Consider the following 18,249-nt stretch of genomic DNA (forward strand, 5'->3'; position numbering starts at 1 on the left):
AGGATTCAAACTCAACATCTCTAAACAATGTGAGTTAAACTCTTACTACTAAACTAACACCTCAAGTGTTTAGCATTAATTACTTATACACTCTAGCAATTAGTACCTAATTTGATTAGCATTTTCCAATATACTTCATTATGTTTGGCTTAATTTTTTTGCAAGGAGAATCTAGACTAGGAAGAATTGAGGACACAAAGGCAGGTTAAGTTTGGCAACTGTGTCTGTCAGTTTTCATGATTGACACTTAGGAGAATGAATTGTGACAGATGGATGCAAGGATTAGTCATCATCTATTTAAAGGAATATATCACGAAAAAATAGTGGTTGCCATGTGTTACATACTTATTGTGTAGGTTCTGGTTGGAATTTGAAAGTAATATAGTATGCTTTTCAAATGAGAAATGTTACTAAAAATACAGACTTTTCATTTTCACATACTAAATTTATCATATTATTTCACTCTAACAAAAGGGAGAAATTTAGTAGAAAGGAATGATAATCAATCACGCTGTAAAACTAAAATCTATAAAAGTTTGGTGAGTGTCCATACCACAGTAGACTTCAAATGTAGTATAGCAGAAAGTTTGTATGATTCAGTTATTTGAGTGGTTAAATTGCGATTTTATTTCGATTCAAACAGTTTAAAACAGTTAATCAAGACCTTCAGAATTCTCATGGATTCGATGTCCGGTTTGAATTTTAAAACATTGGATTCAACTCAAACATTCCTGGTAAATAATTCTGCATAGTACAGCTTCTATTTGCAGCCTAGTTTGCAAGCAAAACTCACAATATTTCATTTTGACTGAGGGATAAATGTATTATTACTGTCCAAAAGAATGAAATACTTAAAATGTCACACATTATAATTTATGTCTTTATTTTAAAAATCTTAAATTCATTCAAATTCAAGATCAAAGTCTGAGAATTCAAATGTAAAATTAGGCAGCAACTTCACTTAAACGTCAAATTTAGATGTTTTGGTATAGTTAATTAGACAGGTCAAAATATCTGGTTCATGGTGTACTAGTCCCTCAAATAAAATTGATCTCATATTTTAAAGACTGATCAATAAAATCCTTCAAGCAAAAATAAAAGAATCAATATAGTTTACATATTATGAGTATTGATTTAACATAGACCAAATATTACAAGAACTAACACCAAGATGATGAAGACCAAAACCAAATGTTCCCTTTTTCAGGGATTAAAACTAACTGATGTCTCACAAAACCAAATTTTGGGTTTTGTGCTGGTGATCAAATTCTAAATCAATTGGAAAACCCCCAAACTTTTGGGGCTAAATACAGTATACATGTATAGGGTTTTCTAATGCAAAACTTAATCACAAACACTAATCCGATTACTAGCTAACTACGGCTTCAGAAAAAGCATTGCCACCTTTTATATACCTGGTGCTACAGCAACTATAACTTTGAATCAAAATCAGAGAAATGTGGTGTAAGATATAAATCCTCAAATTCATTTAAAATCCCTACTTGAAACCTGAGATTGGTAGAGTTTCACCTATGATGCAGGCAAAACCAAGGTTCATTCTAGGATTGAGTATAGCTGTTAAATTGAAGGGAATCCTATATGATACGATACAGTTATAGCCTATAGGTATCAATCAGTTCTGCTGGTTGAGGAGGTAGATTTATATTCTACTTGATCATTGATAAGTCCATCAAAGACCAGATATTGAAGAGCTATGGAGTACTTTGCCGCTTTAATACTACGAGTACCTGTGTCATCAGTCCGTGAATAACTCCTACCTTTCAAAATAAATGATCCAGATATATCCCCTTCTGCAAGAGTCAAGACAACTAATTAATAAATAAATAAACTTAACTCATCTATGCACCAGCAGTGTAAATAAGTTTTATACAGACATCTAATCATATTTCACTGTTTTAAGTAGGTATAAAGAAGTAATGTTATGATATATGATAAAAGAGTAAAATATGATTGAATGAACATGTAAAACATGTGTCACTGAAGTTATTAAACTCTTAGTGAATATCACTCAAGGAGATACACATGACAGGAAAGAGCAAATGATTTTTAATTCCTTGATATGCCATCTACAAGTGGACAAGGGTCTGATGGAGGTAACCTTTAATTGTAAAAGTAGTATGTATCCATTTCTTATAGATGAAGTGAAACCTTGGGGAGTCTCCCTGGTGAGTATGAGTGTCTGACAAGAGAAGCTTGCAAGACCCTTTTTGACTGCCAGAGAACACAGAAAGGAAGCTTATCAATTATGATTATGTGCATTATTTTACTATTTTATCATATATCACAACAATTAAGGTAAAGCTCAATAACTAATATGGTGAACTTGTTTACGAAACACGACTCATGTGGGGGATTTATCACAATAATATGAAATGAATTAACAAACAAGTGGTAATCACTTAATTTTCTTATTTCTTTTAATTTTTGACAAATAAATTTAGTTGGGGTAGCTATAGTTATATATTCTTCGGGTAGTGTTAGGTATCCGGTGGTATTGATAGGGTGACTGCATTTTAATATATAGTCAGTTATTTTAATATATAATTTGTATTGATTAGGAGCGGTTACAGGCAGTTTATGCCCTTTCTTTGTATATATAAGGCCATTTGGCCACAACAGTAGGGGAATTCATAATTATTTAATTAGGAAACTTATTGGTTTTGGGCAGAGAGAGAGATGTCTCTTCTCTGAGGAGCTTTTGCTTTGGGATTACAGAGGGATAATCTTCGATAATATTTTCTATTCAATCTATAATACTATTTATTCTGTTTCTCTTTAATTCGGGTTCCTATCAATTGGTCCGACCTACCGGATGCGAGAAGGAAACCAGTGTTATCGGAGATGGATGGAATATGGACTTTGAAGTATAAATTATCACAATTTACTGGGGCGGATCCTGCTGGATGGATCACAGGGGCTGAAATGTTCTTTGCAGATAATGAAATTCACTCATGTGATAAGTTGCAGTGGGCTTTCATGAGTATGGAGGATGAAGAAGCGTTGTTGTGGTTTTATTCTTGGTGCCAAGAGAACCCAGATGCTGACTGGAAGTCATTTTCTATGGCTATGATTAGAGAATTTGGAGCACGTATGGAGCACCCAACAGATAAACAAATGGTGCAAAATCATGATCAAGAATCAGAACCAAAACTGTGGAAGATGGCAGAAAAACACGATGAACCAGTATTAGAGAAGATCATCAACGATGGAGAAGGAAGGTACGTCAATGAAATTTCACCTTCGTCGGAAAAGGTTGTTGATGCAGAAATGGAGAACTTTGAAACAAAGAAGAGTCGCAAGGATAATAGAATTGGGGGAAGAGTATTGAATGAGAAAGGACAGATGAAGAAACAAAAGCAAGAAGAAAATCTTACATGACAATTAGAAAAGGAGAGCAAGAGGGTGGGGTCTACCCACAACCACCGCCGGAGCCATTCCCTCTGAATTTGAAAGAAAGGAGTTGCAAATATAAAACTTTGTATGTGGCTTGGTTGTTTGAAGGGGGCTTGTCAGGGTTCCAACAATGGGATCCTGGGGGCAAAAGAATTCAAGTTAGTTTCTTTAACTCAGCCTTGAGGACAAGGCTGTTTTTCTAGCGGTCGGTAATGTTAGGTATCCGGTGGTATTGATAGGGTGACTGCTGATGCAGTCAGTTATTTTAATATATAGTCAGTTATTTTAATATATAATTTGTATTGATTAGGAGCGGTTACAGGCAGTTTATGCCCTTTCTTTGTATAAATAAGGCCATTTGGCCACAACAGTAGGGGAATTCATAATTATTTAATTAGGAACCTTATTGGTTTTGGGCAGAGAGAGAGATGTCTCTTCTCTGAGGAGCTTTTGCTCTGGGATTAGAGAGGGATAATCTTCTGTAATATTTTCTATTCAACCTATAATACTATTTATTCTGTTTCTCTTTAATTCGGGTTCCTATCAGGTAGCTAAGAGAAAAACATACTAACTCATTCAAATAAAAGGATATCTTTTGGCTACCCCATGGCTGCACATAGCATCGTCCCTGCTCGATGCTAGTGTTTGAATGTTCATTTATCATAAAGCTAACTAAGAAGTAATGTCCTATAAGTTATAACTGAGAAGGGATACTGAGAACTTAACACGGGAAGAAAAACTCTATAATCGGGAATATATGGAAACTTTTATTTCAATGTGTTGGTGATAAGTTTCAATTTTCATTTTGACACGAAAATATGTTGGATAAGTAAGTAGACAACAAATGTGAAAGTATGATCCTAGAAATTTCAGGGTATTGACTGCCAGAGAATACAGAAACAAAAGCTTATCGTTATGTTCATTATAAGAATTGAACAGCTTAATTGCCTCCAACAAAAACAAATCATATCTTGAACATGCAACAGTAATTAATGAACACTCACTTTGCATAGTTAATAGCATTGTGGCACAACGCTAGACTCTTGATCATGGCCAAGTCTCGCCCGCGAGGATTAGAATATCGTTGTTGGCATACCCTTTTCAAATCAGAATTCAAAATCAAAAGATGAAATGGAAAAACACATGAAAGTTATTTAGTTTATGATATGTTAAAAGCAAATTACTTGTTGTCAAAGAAATCTCCAAAATCATCAATAACAACTGCTTTGGGCAATGTATCATACAGATGGAAGGCAGCAAAGTACTTCCTAATATCCTCATCATCATTCACATACCTACCTCAAACAATCAAGAAATAATTAAATTTTGCATAAGTATACAATCAAGGATAAAAAGAAAACATTAGTGGTAAATAGTGAAAGATAAAAAGGTTATGTTATATACTTCATCTGTATACGTTGGAAGACATTAGAAGATGGGTCAATACCCTGAAATTCAGAAAACATAACACAATATAAGGCTCTCTTTTAACTTAATTAAATGCTTATAAGAACTTATCATATAAGTGTTCATCTATTAAATGTTTTCATGTAAGTTATAACACAAGATTACTTATGCCGGTAGATAAGCTCAAAGTAGTAAAGAAAGATGAGAGTGTGTAGGTACCTGAGAAAGAAAAGGGGGTTTGGAATCTAATCTGTTTTGATTACAGATGAAGACAACATTTGGGTTGGAATGAATTGCAGATGATGCTACATTGAATGCAAATTGGAAGAGAAGTGAAGTCTTTCCACTGTGTACGAACAATATCAATATTTATTCATAAGATTGATTTAACAACAAAAATTCAAACAAGTAAAATTGTATAGAGAAAGGATATTACGAAGAAGGAGGACCAGAGAGAAGAAGAAGATTAGAGTGATTTTGAAATTGTTGAAATGGGTTTGGGTTTGGGTTTGGGTTGTTGCTTCCCTTCCAGAAGAACAACTCCTCCACCATCGTTTTCCCTCTCAAATTCACCTAATGGTATATGCCAAGAAAAAAGGTACTAGTAGATGTTGCCGCTCTTATTTTTGCCGCTAATCTTTCTCTTCCTATTAACAAACAAATTGGAAGAGATACAAGTGTATCAATATTTTTATTTTTACTATTGTTTCTCAAAATCATTGCTACTATGAAGCAGAGACACTCCTCGGATTAGATGTGTCCTGATGTCAGACATATGTCGTGTTTGACACCGACACATATGATTACACTAATTATGTGATTTTCTCAAATTATTTGGAGTGTTAGTGTCCGCCGTACTTCTCAGATCCGACACATCTGTTCGATCAAAGGTGTCGATGCTACATAGTTGATTAGATCGCCATTTCAATTGTGATGACGACATACTATGAGTTTCTAATTACAATGAGAATCATCCGTTTTTAGACTTGGCTGTGGCGAAAATGATAATGATCATGGTAATAAGATCATAGCTATATTTAACTATATTTAAAATTTGAGTCAAAAAAATCCTAATAATTTTAAAAGATTTATTACTACCATTTATCCCTCAAGTTGAACGCGTACTTTCACAAATTGTATTAAGACAATCAACTCTAATAGGTCCTGCAAATCAAGTATCGGGTTCACGCTCATTTAAAGTTTCATTGTAATGCTCTCTGTGACAAAGCTTCCGAGCAATTTATGTATTCAACTTGCAGCTCGTACGAGTTTAAGATTTCTCTAAGAAAATCTGAAAAAGTTGATGAATCCTTTGCCTTTTGGGTGATTATCAAGTTTGGTCTTTGAGCAATAATCATTTCCATCATCTTGTGTCATAGCAGAGAGGGGAGCGGATCATTTGGCGTAATTAACGACACTATTAAGAGGGAAGGTGGTTTGATGGTCAAATGTTGATGACCATCAAACTATCAAACTCAATTATATATCAAAATAAGAAAATGAGGTCATATCCCACAAAGATGGAGAATGGAAACTATTAAAGAACAAAAAGTACAGAACACATAAAACCTTATTTAACATCCCTTATCTCTCAAATGTTCCATTGAAAAGATAATGACAATCAGCAATCAGTTTGTCCATATTTCAGTTTGCAAAGCTGAACCTCATATGAACAGTTGATAGAATACAATTGAAAATTAATCATAATACAAGAAAAAAGATTTACTGAAATAAATAAGTGAACTTGGCAACATAACTATTTCTTTCCACTGGACTCCGAAGTTAATTCCTGGAGATTCAGCAAGAGATCCTCGGAATTCAAGAAAACCTTGTTGGCAGAATTTGCAATCAGGACAGCGATTTCCCTAGCAGCTTCAATTTTCCTTAAGTCTATAAATGCAGGGTTGTTGGCAATAGCTTGACCAATCAATTGAGCACTTGTGGCTTCTCCCTGTATGTCAAAAATAAAAACCATTAAGTAATGAGAAGTTGAAAAAGTAACTACTATGTATTGGGTTTTGAGAAAAAAAGTTCAATAGGGGTCATGTTGAAGGAAATTTAGTTTCCTTTCTTGACAACTTATCCATGCATCACCAGTCGTCAAATAGGTTCATTCAAGAGGAAAAAGTGGAGAGGAAGGGAGCAGGGAATAGAAGAACATTCAAAACTTCTGTGTTGAAGACGTGTGAAGCTAGTTACAAATAACAGTCCTGATTATCCAGAGTTTATATCACTCAAACAAGACAACCAGCAAATACCATTGCAGCGATCTTTTCATTTTCTAGTTAATTTTATTTTGTATGATTTGGTAGCAATTTTTATATTTTTTAAACAAATCACGGCAGCAATCTTTAGAAAGATTATGAACCATCTTATATGTAGGAATCAGGCAAGTATTTTACCTGTGCTCTAATAATAGCACTTCTTTTGTCTTGTTCAGCTTTTTCTACAACAAACTTTGCTCTCTCAGCTTCTTGAGCAGCAACCTGCTTGGCTTCAATTGCAGCTGTGAATTCCCTCCCAAAAGTCAAACTTGTGATGGACACATCATCCAGTGCGATGTTGAATTGGGAGGCCCTTTCGGTCAATATCTTCCTTATTTCTCGACTAACAGCCTATAAATTTGGATCATTTTAGGAATATCAGTCACGCCTGTATGGTTGTGATTCGTTTTCACTATAAAGTGAATAGAGAATTTATTTCATTCTAAATAATGCAAATTCCAACTGATATGTTAAGAGACATAGACCCAGTTAATCAAGTACTAGTTGTTTAGAAGATAGGAGAGAATCTAGTAAATAGCTACCTCTCTCTGAGTAATGAGCTGACTGGCATTGTACTGTGCAACCACAGATTTGAGAGTTTCATGTATAATAGAAGGCAGGACCCTTTCATTATAATTCTCACCCAAAGTTCGATAGACCGTTGGTAATTGGTCTGGCACGGGACGAGTAAGAACTCTAAGTCCAATTTTCACCTGGCAAAATAAAAGATCCATAATAGGTTACATGGAAATGAAACTATGATACAGATTATGCTCGAGTATTGTGCCTAAGAAAAATGTGGAGATAAAAGAACCGTCTATACGGTAATAGAGTTAGAATGGACAACACATGCAATTGCTGAATCAGTTTTGACATTTTTAACATAAATCTAGAATTTCATGGTTTGTAATAGTTCAAATATAAGGGAGCTGAGCAAAATGCACAACGTTGGAAGGATAATGGGTGAAATGTATGAATTATGAATAACGTGATACAATTGATAATTGGTGGTTCAGTTCAGGCCCAGATTAAGAGATATTCCCTCCGTTTCAAAATGAGTGTCGTTTTAGCAAAAAAAAATTGTTTCAAAATGAATGGCATTCTCACTTTTCAATTTACTATTAATTAACTTTTTCCAACAGTACCCCCTAATTATTACTATGTACACTTCCGAAGCATCATATTCTACTTTAATTTAAGGTGCGTTTGTTTTAGCTTTAAAAAAAAAAAAAAATTGTGTTAGAAAAACCTAAGATTTTTTTTTTAGAAATTTTGAGAAAAAATCTGAAGCTATCCAAAAAAATTTACTTTTTTAAAAAAGTGATTTTTAACTAGTTCATATCTTACCTCCTTATGTTTGAGAAAAGCTAATCCTAATAGCTTTTCATTTTAGAGTCAAAATAGATTTTTTTGATAAATTGATTTTTCTGAAAATCCTAAACAAACACTTAAAAATGACAAAAGTGAATAGATTTTTTCCTAAAAAAATCTAAAACAGACGGGGCCTTATTATGACGGGAAATGCATCAATGGTAACAAGGCTATTTTAGTAAAAATGTAATGTCCTTAGACAACATCATTGCATTTCTTAATATGTGTCTAGAAACCTTAAAGGACACTCATTTCCAAACGGAGGGAGTATATGAAATAAGAAGATATCAAATTTGTTATGAGTAATATGATGCATAAGCCCACAAGGTCAGCAGCACACATAGAAGGCGTGATTTATATGGAATAGCACTGTGCTACTAGAATTATGCAACGTTAAAATGACTTCAACGGACTAAACTCTGAAGGGGAGGAAAAAAACCTAACATATTTTTTCTGGTAGGCATGAAAGGGTTAGGTAGGGGAAGGTAAATCCAACTTCAAACCAAAAGACAAGTTGCTATTATCCTATAATCAAGTGTACTACAATACATGGTCAAATCTTATGAACACAGAACAAGAAAAAATAGCAAGACAAACAAAAGAAATTACCATTTGGAGATCACGGCTTCCTGAAGTGCTCTCCACTAAATGAGGTCGTGCACGAACATCATAGATCACAGGCCTCTCAAACCACGGGATCATAATATGTGTTCCTTCAGGATAGACCTGCATATAAAATAGATGTGCTCTATTGAATCACTGATATACGACAATAAGGTTACTGATCAACATAAGTCCAGCAATACAGATATGCAGGTCTTTAGAGAATATAGATTGAGGCATAAGTATCTTTAATTCATGCTTAATAGCAAAGGATTGTTAGTGAATCGTAACCCTAAGGACAGAGTGATATAAAAGGGGCAATATTCAAAAATCGATTAAGCTCCACTTAGAAGAGTTTTCTTGTTTGCATAATATGAATGACATGAAATCATATTAGTCAACTATGAGGCGAATCTATTTCATGCTAGACTGACTAGTATACAACATGCAGTGTTTTTTATGGCAGAAAGCCAAAAATCCGTCATTCTAAACCGCGATAAAATGTCATGGCGCCATCATTCTCACAAAAAAATCAGCCACCATAATTTCCCATGGCCGATATTTGACAACCCTGACGACATGAAAGCCTAAACAAAGAATAAAATCAGTCACAACAGATTTGGTGCATTACAGGGTCTTCTTCATACTTGACCCATATTCTACCATCTCTACCGTGGGGCTTCTCCATGACATTCACGTAAGACATAACAATTGTATTTCTACTAATCATTTTATCTATCATTACATTCACATATCTTGAACACCAACTTATAAGTTAATTTGGAGCAACTCTCACCACCAACATTTTTTTTAACAAACTCTCACCACCAACATTTCTTAAAACACTACTGGTGTTTCTGGAAGTGTACTTCCAAACGGCACAAAATTCACGTTTTCCTGGATGTGTGCGTCCGAAGTGATACTGGGGGTCAAAAGTTGCCCCACAGGTTAAATTACAAACAATTTTTTATTGGGGATTTTCCGCCATAATCCGATATGACAGCACCACAAAGTGAACGGTATGGCAGGATTTTGGCTCTTTGCCATAGACAACACTAATACAAGGTGAAAACCTAAACAAATTATAAGATTAAACGACATATGCAGCAAATTTTGTGCTTTTAAATGTTTCCTTCATACGCGACACAATATTTAAAAGCAATATTCTACCATCTCTGCAGTAGGCTTCAAAAAAATTCTCTAACTATTTTTCATTGTGTAGCCCCCTGACACTTATTGAAGGTGTGTCCGCTGTCCGACAGTAACGCATGTGATTACGTTCAATTACTTCCATTTTCTCAAATTATTACCGGTGCCAACGAAGTTTATGTGTTTAATGATTTAGCTGAAAAATGAAGGAAAATGGTTTGACCTTATCTTTGACACCAACAATTCGATTAAAGACAATAGCACGATGACCACCCTCAACATTATACAAAGTATTTGTAGCTCCATAGACAGCAAGTCCACCAAGAATGCTAACTTTAAGCAAAGCAGAAATTCCGCCACCGCCAGGAACCTTTGGGATCTTCATGTTGTTGAAATTCATCTATCAAAGCATATAATAAATCATAATGCAAATTAGTTAACATATGAATAAAATCACAAGCGAAGAACATAATTAGAGTAAGTAGAAATTGAACCTTGCGTTGCGGTGAGTGGTTCAAGAGGTTGTTGTTTGGCTTTGTGGAAAGAAAGGGTTTCGATGGGTTATAGGGTTTTAGGGCTTATTGAGCAGGACACTGCTTCCGAATCTTTCGGGTGTGTTTTTTTAGCATTTCTGTGTTGGGTCGGGTACCCGATAATTTTTAACCATTTCCATGGGATTTAGATACAGGCCGTTAAAACTATGGCATCCAAGTGCTACCCGATTTTTTTTTTAATGCATGGTAAAGAAAAATTATATGAATGAGTGATTGATTGATTAAAATAACTAATGTGGAAATCAACATAAAATTGCAATAGAAGGTAAGGTTGGCGATTGAAGGTACGATACATGAGGTGAAGGTGAAGTGAAGCTAAAATGGACAATATAAAATAAGAGATTTGATTTCGGATAAGGGAATTCGAAAGAAAATAACAAATACACAATTTTGGTTGGCATTTCATTGCTTGAGACAAACATTTCTTTAATAGTAATTGAAGTAATTGGATAATTATCTCATTGTTGAGCCTTCCATGTGATGCATTTTGTGGGATAAACATTTTCATGTTTGAAATGTGTTGGACTTTAAATTTGTCAACAAAATGGTTCTAATATGGTACTAAAGTGAAAGATTTACTCGTGAAGGCACCACGACCAAAAACTACCCAATCAAAATTTGTTATTTAGCATAAAATATGGTACTTCGGTGAAATACAAGCGAGTCAATAAAGTGGTCGTTTCCTTCAAAAAAAAAAAAAAAGTGGTCGTGCAATCAATACATCCAGTTTTGCTTTTGTGAAGGAGTAGCTAGCTAGCTTTCAAGCAGCGATGCATAACATTTTCATATTACATAACAGTGGTCTCAAATAAACTCATAAACCCCTTTTACAAGTATAACCATTGACCCAATTTTACATATAGTTCATAACAAGTTTAAACCCCAAACTAAACCATTACACAATAACACTTTGTCAACAAAATTAAAGCTACTTGCGGATATGTAACAACAAGTGTGGATTGTGTTCCAAGTAATCAACCGTAATCATTGGCATATTGTTGAACTCGATGTATTTCCATCATTATTCACCCATCACGATGGTTTCGATCATACATATTTGATTTAGGAAGATTTGTTGCATAGTTGATTTTGTGAAAACTAAGAAATTTAGGATGGTATTTGGTCGTGACTCATGAGTTCTTTTCTTCTCTCTTTTATTTTTGTTTCTTGTTTTATTTATTTTACCTTTTTTGCATAGGAAGACAGAGAGATCGCATCAGATAGATAACTGAAGAGGATTCGTATCCCTTATAATAAGGGGTTAATACCTCAAATAACTCTTGTAATCTGAAACAAAAATACACGGATTTCACCTGTGTAGTTTTGAATTCTTAATATTTTACTCTCATGGTTTTAATTTTGTACCCTTTTATGACGACAATTTTTCATCATTATGAGATACAATGTAACATATAATGCCCCTCAAGGACGATTTCACCGCCCGACGACCCCGGACGGTCGCCCGGACTCGATCGATAATTTTTGCACATTAGACCCAAACCCAAAGACCATTAACACACTTACAAAAAGAAAAATTTGGACAAAATATGAAAAATCTCACACGCAAATAGGCTCGGAAAATACATTTACCACCTAATTTTATTTAGCACACTATTGACGGGTTCATCTCTCTTGTTTTAACGGGTTAAGTGTTCAAATTGACCCTGTAATATACATTATCTCTGAAAAATGACTTTGTAAAAGACAAAACATATATTCTAGCATTGTGACTTGAATTTCTTCTTATTTTTGACCACCCTATAATATACGCGTAGTCTAAAAATGTGACCTACAAGTTGAATTTTTTCCATACATATTTAGCACGTTAAAATATAGCTTTGCACAAAAATTAAATTTCTTCGACCAGGGATAAATTAATTATGAGTTTTTATTCCCTCATAATTATAAATTTCTTAAACACTTTATAACTAATTTGTATCTCGTTTAAAAACTACAAAATTTCATTGTGAATGTTATTATCATGTTATTGTCATGCCTACAAAATTAAGGAACTAAATTTGACCTGTGAGTATGCGCTTACGCAGAATAAAATTTCAATTTTGCACGTTTTGGTTGAAAAATCAAAATAAATTTAAATGACTTCGAAATGCTATGAAACTTTACAGATCCTTTTTATGTATTTTTATAGATGTCTCTGCAAATAATGAGCTCAAAATTTGATTTATATATTGAGATTTCCGTTATTTTGTTTTTTGAGTTTTTGACACTTTAAAAATTTATAATTAATTTGTCGTTTGTCGAAAATTTATAATTTTTTTGTGTAAAGCCATATTTTAACGTTCTTAACTCGCCTTTAAGAAATCATGAAAAAATTCAATCTCTTGGTTGCTTTTTTGGACTTCGCGTATAGGGTTATAAATAATAAAAATATTGAATTACATGTTCAGAATATATATATTATTTAATTACAGGGTCAATTTTTCAGACTTCACGTATATTACATGGTCAATTTCAATCAATAACCATATTTTAAATTGTACTTTTGTTGACAAAATAAAGAACCTATTTTATTTTGATTTATGACTATTTATATATTATATTATGTGTGAATTTACGATAATTTTTTTGCCCAAACTCACTTATGCCCCTTATTCTCTCAAGTGCCCTTCACCACCCTCTGGATTACAGTCTTTCGTAAAAAATAGAACATGTTCAAATAAATGAAGGCAAAAGTCAAAAAGTACAAAGTCTTACGATTTATCCAATGATTCTTTGTATCTTATTTTGTCTCATTATCTAATGTACTATGCTCAACGATGGTATTCTTTCAAGTATAAAAAAATAAGCTATTTGAAATTTATATATGTCGATCAATATGTCTTCACATGGCTGAGTCTTCAATAAGATTTATGAAAAAAGAAGGACTGGTGTAGGTGTTCTATATACCACACTTAAAAAGAAAAAGGTTATCTTCTTATAAAGATAAACATTAAGAAAAGTCAAGAACATGATTCCTACAACTCATTGTAAAATTCTCTCAAGTGAGAGTTATTATATCTTGTTGCAAATTAGTAAGTAGTCAGATGTACGTTTGAATTGATATTAGATTTTATTGTAATGTCATCTCCTAAATAGTTGGAAACAACCTTACGGGGGTAGCTTGTAGGGACTCTAAACGGGGGAAAGTCTTCATGATTAAGATAGTGAAATCTAAGACATAAATATATTTTAATGAAGGTCCTAGAGGTTGAGGCAAGAAAGCCTCTTTGTTAGGGCAAGGAAATATAGGTTATGGATTTATCTTAGAGTGTCTTTCTAACACTCTCTCTAACACTCACTTTCTTATTGGATGAAAGTCATGTGGGTACCACACATTGGAATTGATCCCACATAAAGTGGTGAGATCCACATGAGTTTCACCCAATATGAGAGTGAGTGTTTGAGAGAATGTTAGAAAGAGAATGTTCATATCATTTCTCTTTATCTTAGTGGGAATCTTCTTCTAGTTTGAGGTAAGGAAATTTCGGATACTTTGTACATTGGACTAACATATCATGTCGATGAAGAACCATAATAAACGGTTGTCTCTCTCTCTCTCTCTCTCTTAAAAATCTGGGTAATAAAAGTGTTCAGATTATATAATTAAAAAATTTAAGAGTCTCTTAAACTTGATTCGGATTATATGGTGAGGTCTGGATTACCCTCTCTTGTTTATAGGGTATTTACCCTTTCAAAATATCAACCAATCAAAATGCAATTTACAAATGTAACATTAAATGTCAAATAAATGAGTCGATTTTTCTATAAAAAAAAATCAATTTTAATAAGGTAACTTTTAATTTTGGGTTAAATTTGTTTTTGGTCTCTACAAATATACCAACTTTTCATTTTAATCCCTCTAAAATTGTCCTTCAACTTTAGTCCTTATAAAATTTTCAATCACTACTTTTGGTCCCTCTTTTAAAGTAAACTCATATGTAGAATCCGTATTTTTGAATAAAATTTTTCAAAAAAAATCATAATATTATAAGAATCTCTCCCTAAAAAAATTAGAATTTTTTAACAAAACATGAATTTAATATGAATTTGTACATTTATTACGGTTAAAAATTCATATTAAATTTGTGTTTTGTTAAAACTTCTAACTTCTTTTGCGAATTTATTTTACAATATTCTACACATTTCTCCACAATTTCATTAAAAAATACAAAAAAATAAGGACTAAAAGTAGTGACTGAAAATTTTATAGGGACTAAAAGTTGAAGGAAAATTTTAGAGGGACTAAAACCAAAAGTTTGTATATTTATAGGGACCAAAAACATATTTAACCCTTTAATTTTTATTTAATTATATTTAGGTATACAATTTTAATTAATTTACACCATAGGGCTTGTAACAATTAAAATTTCACATCAAATTCAACCCATCATATACGTTCATAAATTTTGTGCCATTCCAAAACCTAGAACACGCATAACGTGCAATTTCCTCTTCATTTTTCTTCCCATTTTGACTGTTCAATTCTCTCGTTCCAGAATTGTCGTTGTTTCCAATTATCGTGAGAATGGTTGTCGTCCATTTGATTCTAGACATCGCGAGATCGACATTGTTTCCAAAAGCTAAATCCACGAATTAACGCTCACCTTATGAAATTTATGTTTGTATTAGCATTGTTATTTATTTATTTCACTTTGTCTTCTCTTCCATAGCTTTAACTGACCTCACACCGTGTTCACAATCTCAACAAATGTTCATTTCGGCAACACAAAATACACTAGAAACAAAAACAAAATAACAACACAATATAATGATTTGAATAAAATAAATTCCAAAAGTAGATTTAATAATCGATATTGTACCAAAAATAAAATTAATAATCAACGCATCGAAGATCCATTTATCTTAATCAAACGCAAAATATGTGTGATAAAATACAATTTTATATAATCTCAAACAACTCAATCAAACTCAAAACCCAAATAAAAATGGAAGCATCATTGGAATTCATGCCAAAGTTGAAAGTCACCACTTTCGCATTACAAGTGTGAAACGGTTGCAATCAAGTCACGATAGTAGTGAGAAAGAAACGAAAATGAAAAATTAAATCAATAAGAAAAATCAAGTCACGATACCTGATGTGATTATTGAAACAACATCGATTCTGATAATGTCTGTAATCAAAAGGACGACAATGATTCTCACGATAATTGGAAACAACGACAATTCTGGAACGAGAGAATTGAACAATCAAAATGGTGAAGGAGAAAATATAAATTTAAATATGATTATTAATTTGTTTATAAACCTTTAAAAATAATAATTTGTCTATTAGAAATAACTATTATTGTCACTTTAAAAATACACATTTTTCCCTATTTTGATGTATATATGTATGTAGTTTTTCCAAACTCCAAAATTAATAGTTAGCTTTAATATTTAACTATTAATTGTTTGTTTTTAAGAAAAAAATAATATAAATTTTTAAGTTTGGGGGGCATTTTGCACATAAGTGCAAAACTTCAGGGGGGGTATTTGCAAAACGTCATGTTCACTAACAAAAAAATTTGACGGAGGGGGTAAATTGACTAATGTTGTGAAATTTCAGGGGGGTAATTGAGGTTTTGTTAATTTCAGGGGGGGTAATTGATGAAACTTACAATTTCAGGGGGGAATTGACTATTTACTCCATTTTATTATATCAAAACAAACTTATTAGCTAGCTTATAGTTTACCAAACATAGCCATGATGGGTTGAGTTTGATGTCAAATTTTTATTGTTACAAACCCTATTGTGTAAATTAATTAAGATTGTATACCTAAATATAATTAAATAAAAATTAAAAGTAACCTTATTAAAATTGATTTTTTTTATAGAAAAAATTGACTCATTTATTTGACATTTAATGTTACATTTGTATATTATATTTTGATTGGTTAATATCTTAAAGGGGTAAATACCTCTTAAATAAGAGAAGTTAATATAGAAAAAACCGAATTACATAATTCAAATAAATAATAATTTAAAAGGGAAATACAGGGGGCGTGAGGAAGTCAAAAAAATAAAATAAATAACAGTCTTTTAATATTTAGTTCAAAATTAATTCTAACAGTCCATGAAGTAAACAAACTTTTAACAGGATAGAATCTAGATCATCCCATTCTACAAACATGCTTCATTCACGGCACATTGATGATCGAGTGTAGTGCAGTGGATTCCACATCTCCAATGGACAGGTTGGCAACTGCATCATCATCTACCAAAGTATCAAACTGTGATTGATGACAGCCTCTTTGATAACTCAGCCCCTCGCAAATTCCATTGTATTTCTACTACCATTTCAAACCAAACTAAAGCGTGTAGCGTTTTGTCTCGCCTTTTTGCCTTTGCACGTTACGCTACTGCCTAGTATTCACTTTTTTCGTTTCCCCCTCATCGAGTCACTGTCATCATTTAAATTTGAATATTATTGAATCTGAGTGAGTGATGTGCTTTATTTTTCATTTTTTATATTATATTTTTGTGGCGAACAGTTTTCTTAAATAAAAATAAAATCTAACAAATTTTTTATTAGAGAAGCTAACAATTTTTGTAGGTTCTTTCAAAAAAAATAAAAATTGTAGGTAGACTAACAATTGAAACTATATTTTATCTGTTACTGTTAATTTACTAAGCACATTTGAAACATCTCACATCAAATTATAGTAGCACCAGGCCTATTATTTTTCGGCTTTAATATTTAATATCCAGTTTTCCTTTTATGAGGTGAACTACTAATTTTATTTTTTTGATAAAAGTGACATATACCACATAAAACTTGAACATACAACTCATGATTTTATATTTGAATTCAAATTAAGATGTCAAATCAAACAGTTTAAACATAGATAATTGACCTAACTTAAGTGTATACCAACATCTACTCTTCTCTGATATAAAAATGAAACAACAGATATTAAAAAAAGACCTATCCATGCTAGCAAAGAATCCTTGAAATTAAGTAAAGTAAGCAAACTTTCATTATTATTGCCCTTTTTGATTGAGAATCTTTTCTTTTTATGCGCATTTGCATACATATACCTAAAAGTATCTCACAAAGAAATACATTTGGTTTTTTTATCCCTTAAAAAAATTAGTTACTTTTAAAGTTTTTTTTTTTTAAGAAGTTAAAATGAAATCAAATATAATCAAACAATTTGAATTTCCTTGCACAAGGCGTGCAAGGGAGAAACGAAGGGAAATATATTGTAATATCAGGTAATGGTAGAAAACACCAAAAAGAAAACAAAGAAATCAATCACAAACGTAAAAAAGGATCGAGTCACCGTGTCACCACACATAAATCAGACATAAAAAGGATTGAATTGAGTGAAGTGATCGAAAATATGGTACAAATTGACCACGAGAAAGCCTGACCAATCATATATAGCAAACCAAACTTGATGAAAATAATCGCAATGAAAAAATATATGAGCCGCGTCCTGAACACCGCCACACCCTCCTAATGAAGAAATAGATGACCCGCAAT

General features: G+C 32.6%; 2 protein-coding genes across 2 annotated transcripts; both read right to left on the reverse strand.

The window, feature by feature from the left end:
- Window positions 1–988: 988 nt before the first annotated feature.
- Window positions 989–5,482, reverse strand: LOC11437764 (uncharacterized). The gene is made up of 7 exons (XM_003607407.4): window positions 5,258–5,482; window positions 5,041–5,167; window positions 4,819–4,862; window positions 4,599–4,709; window positions 4,419–4,511; window positions 2,120–2,232; window positions 989–1,811 (listed from the first exon to the last, which is right to left on the reverse strand). The coding sequence occupies exons 1-7, from the start codon at window positions 5,371–5,373 to the stop codon at window positions 1,630–1,632; spliced, it is 786 nt and encodes a 261-aa protein (XP_003607455.2). The 5' UTR covers window positions 5,374–5,482; the 3' UTR covers window positions 989–1,629.
- Window positions 5,483–6,342: 860 nt separating this feature from the next.
- On the reverse strand, window positions 6,343–10,849 carry LOC11444983 (prohibitin-1, mitochondrial). The gene is made up of 6 exons (XM_024782907.2): window positions 10,703–10,849; window positions 10,432–10,608; window positions 9,066–9,182; window positions 7,628–7,798; window positions 7,224–7,436; window positions 6,343–6,772 (listed from the first exon to the last, which is right to left on the reverse strand). Exons 2-6 carry the CDS (start codon window positions 10,606–10,608, stop codon window positions 6,578–6,580), a joined length of 873 nt encoding a protein of 290 aa, XP_024638675.1. The 5' UTR covers window positions 10,703–10,849; the 3' UTR covers window positions 6,343–6,577.
- Between the last annotated feature and the right edge of the window lie 7,400 nt (window positions 10,850–18,249).

The sequence above is a fragment of the Medicago truncatula genome, chromosome 4 (assembly GCF_003473485.1).
Source record: "Medicago truncatula cultivar Jemalong A17 chromosome 4, MtrunA17r5.0-ANR, whole genome shotgun sequence".
Lineage (NCBI taxonomy): Eukaryota > Viridiplantae > Streptophyta > Magnoliopsida > Fabales > Fabaceae > Medicago > Medicago truncatula.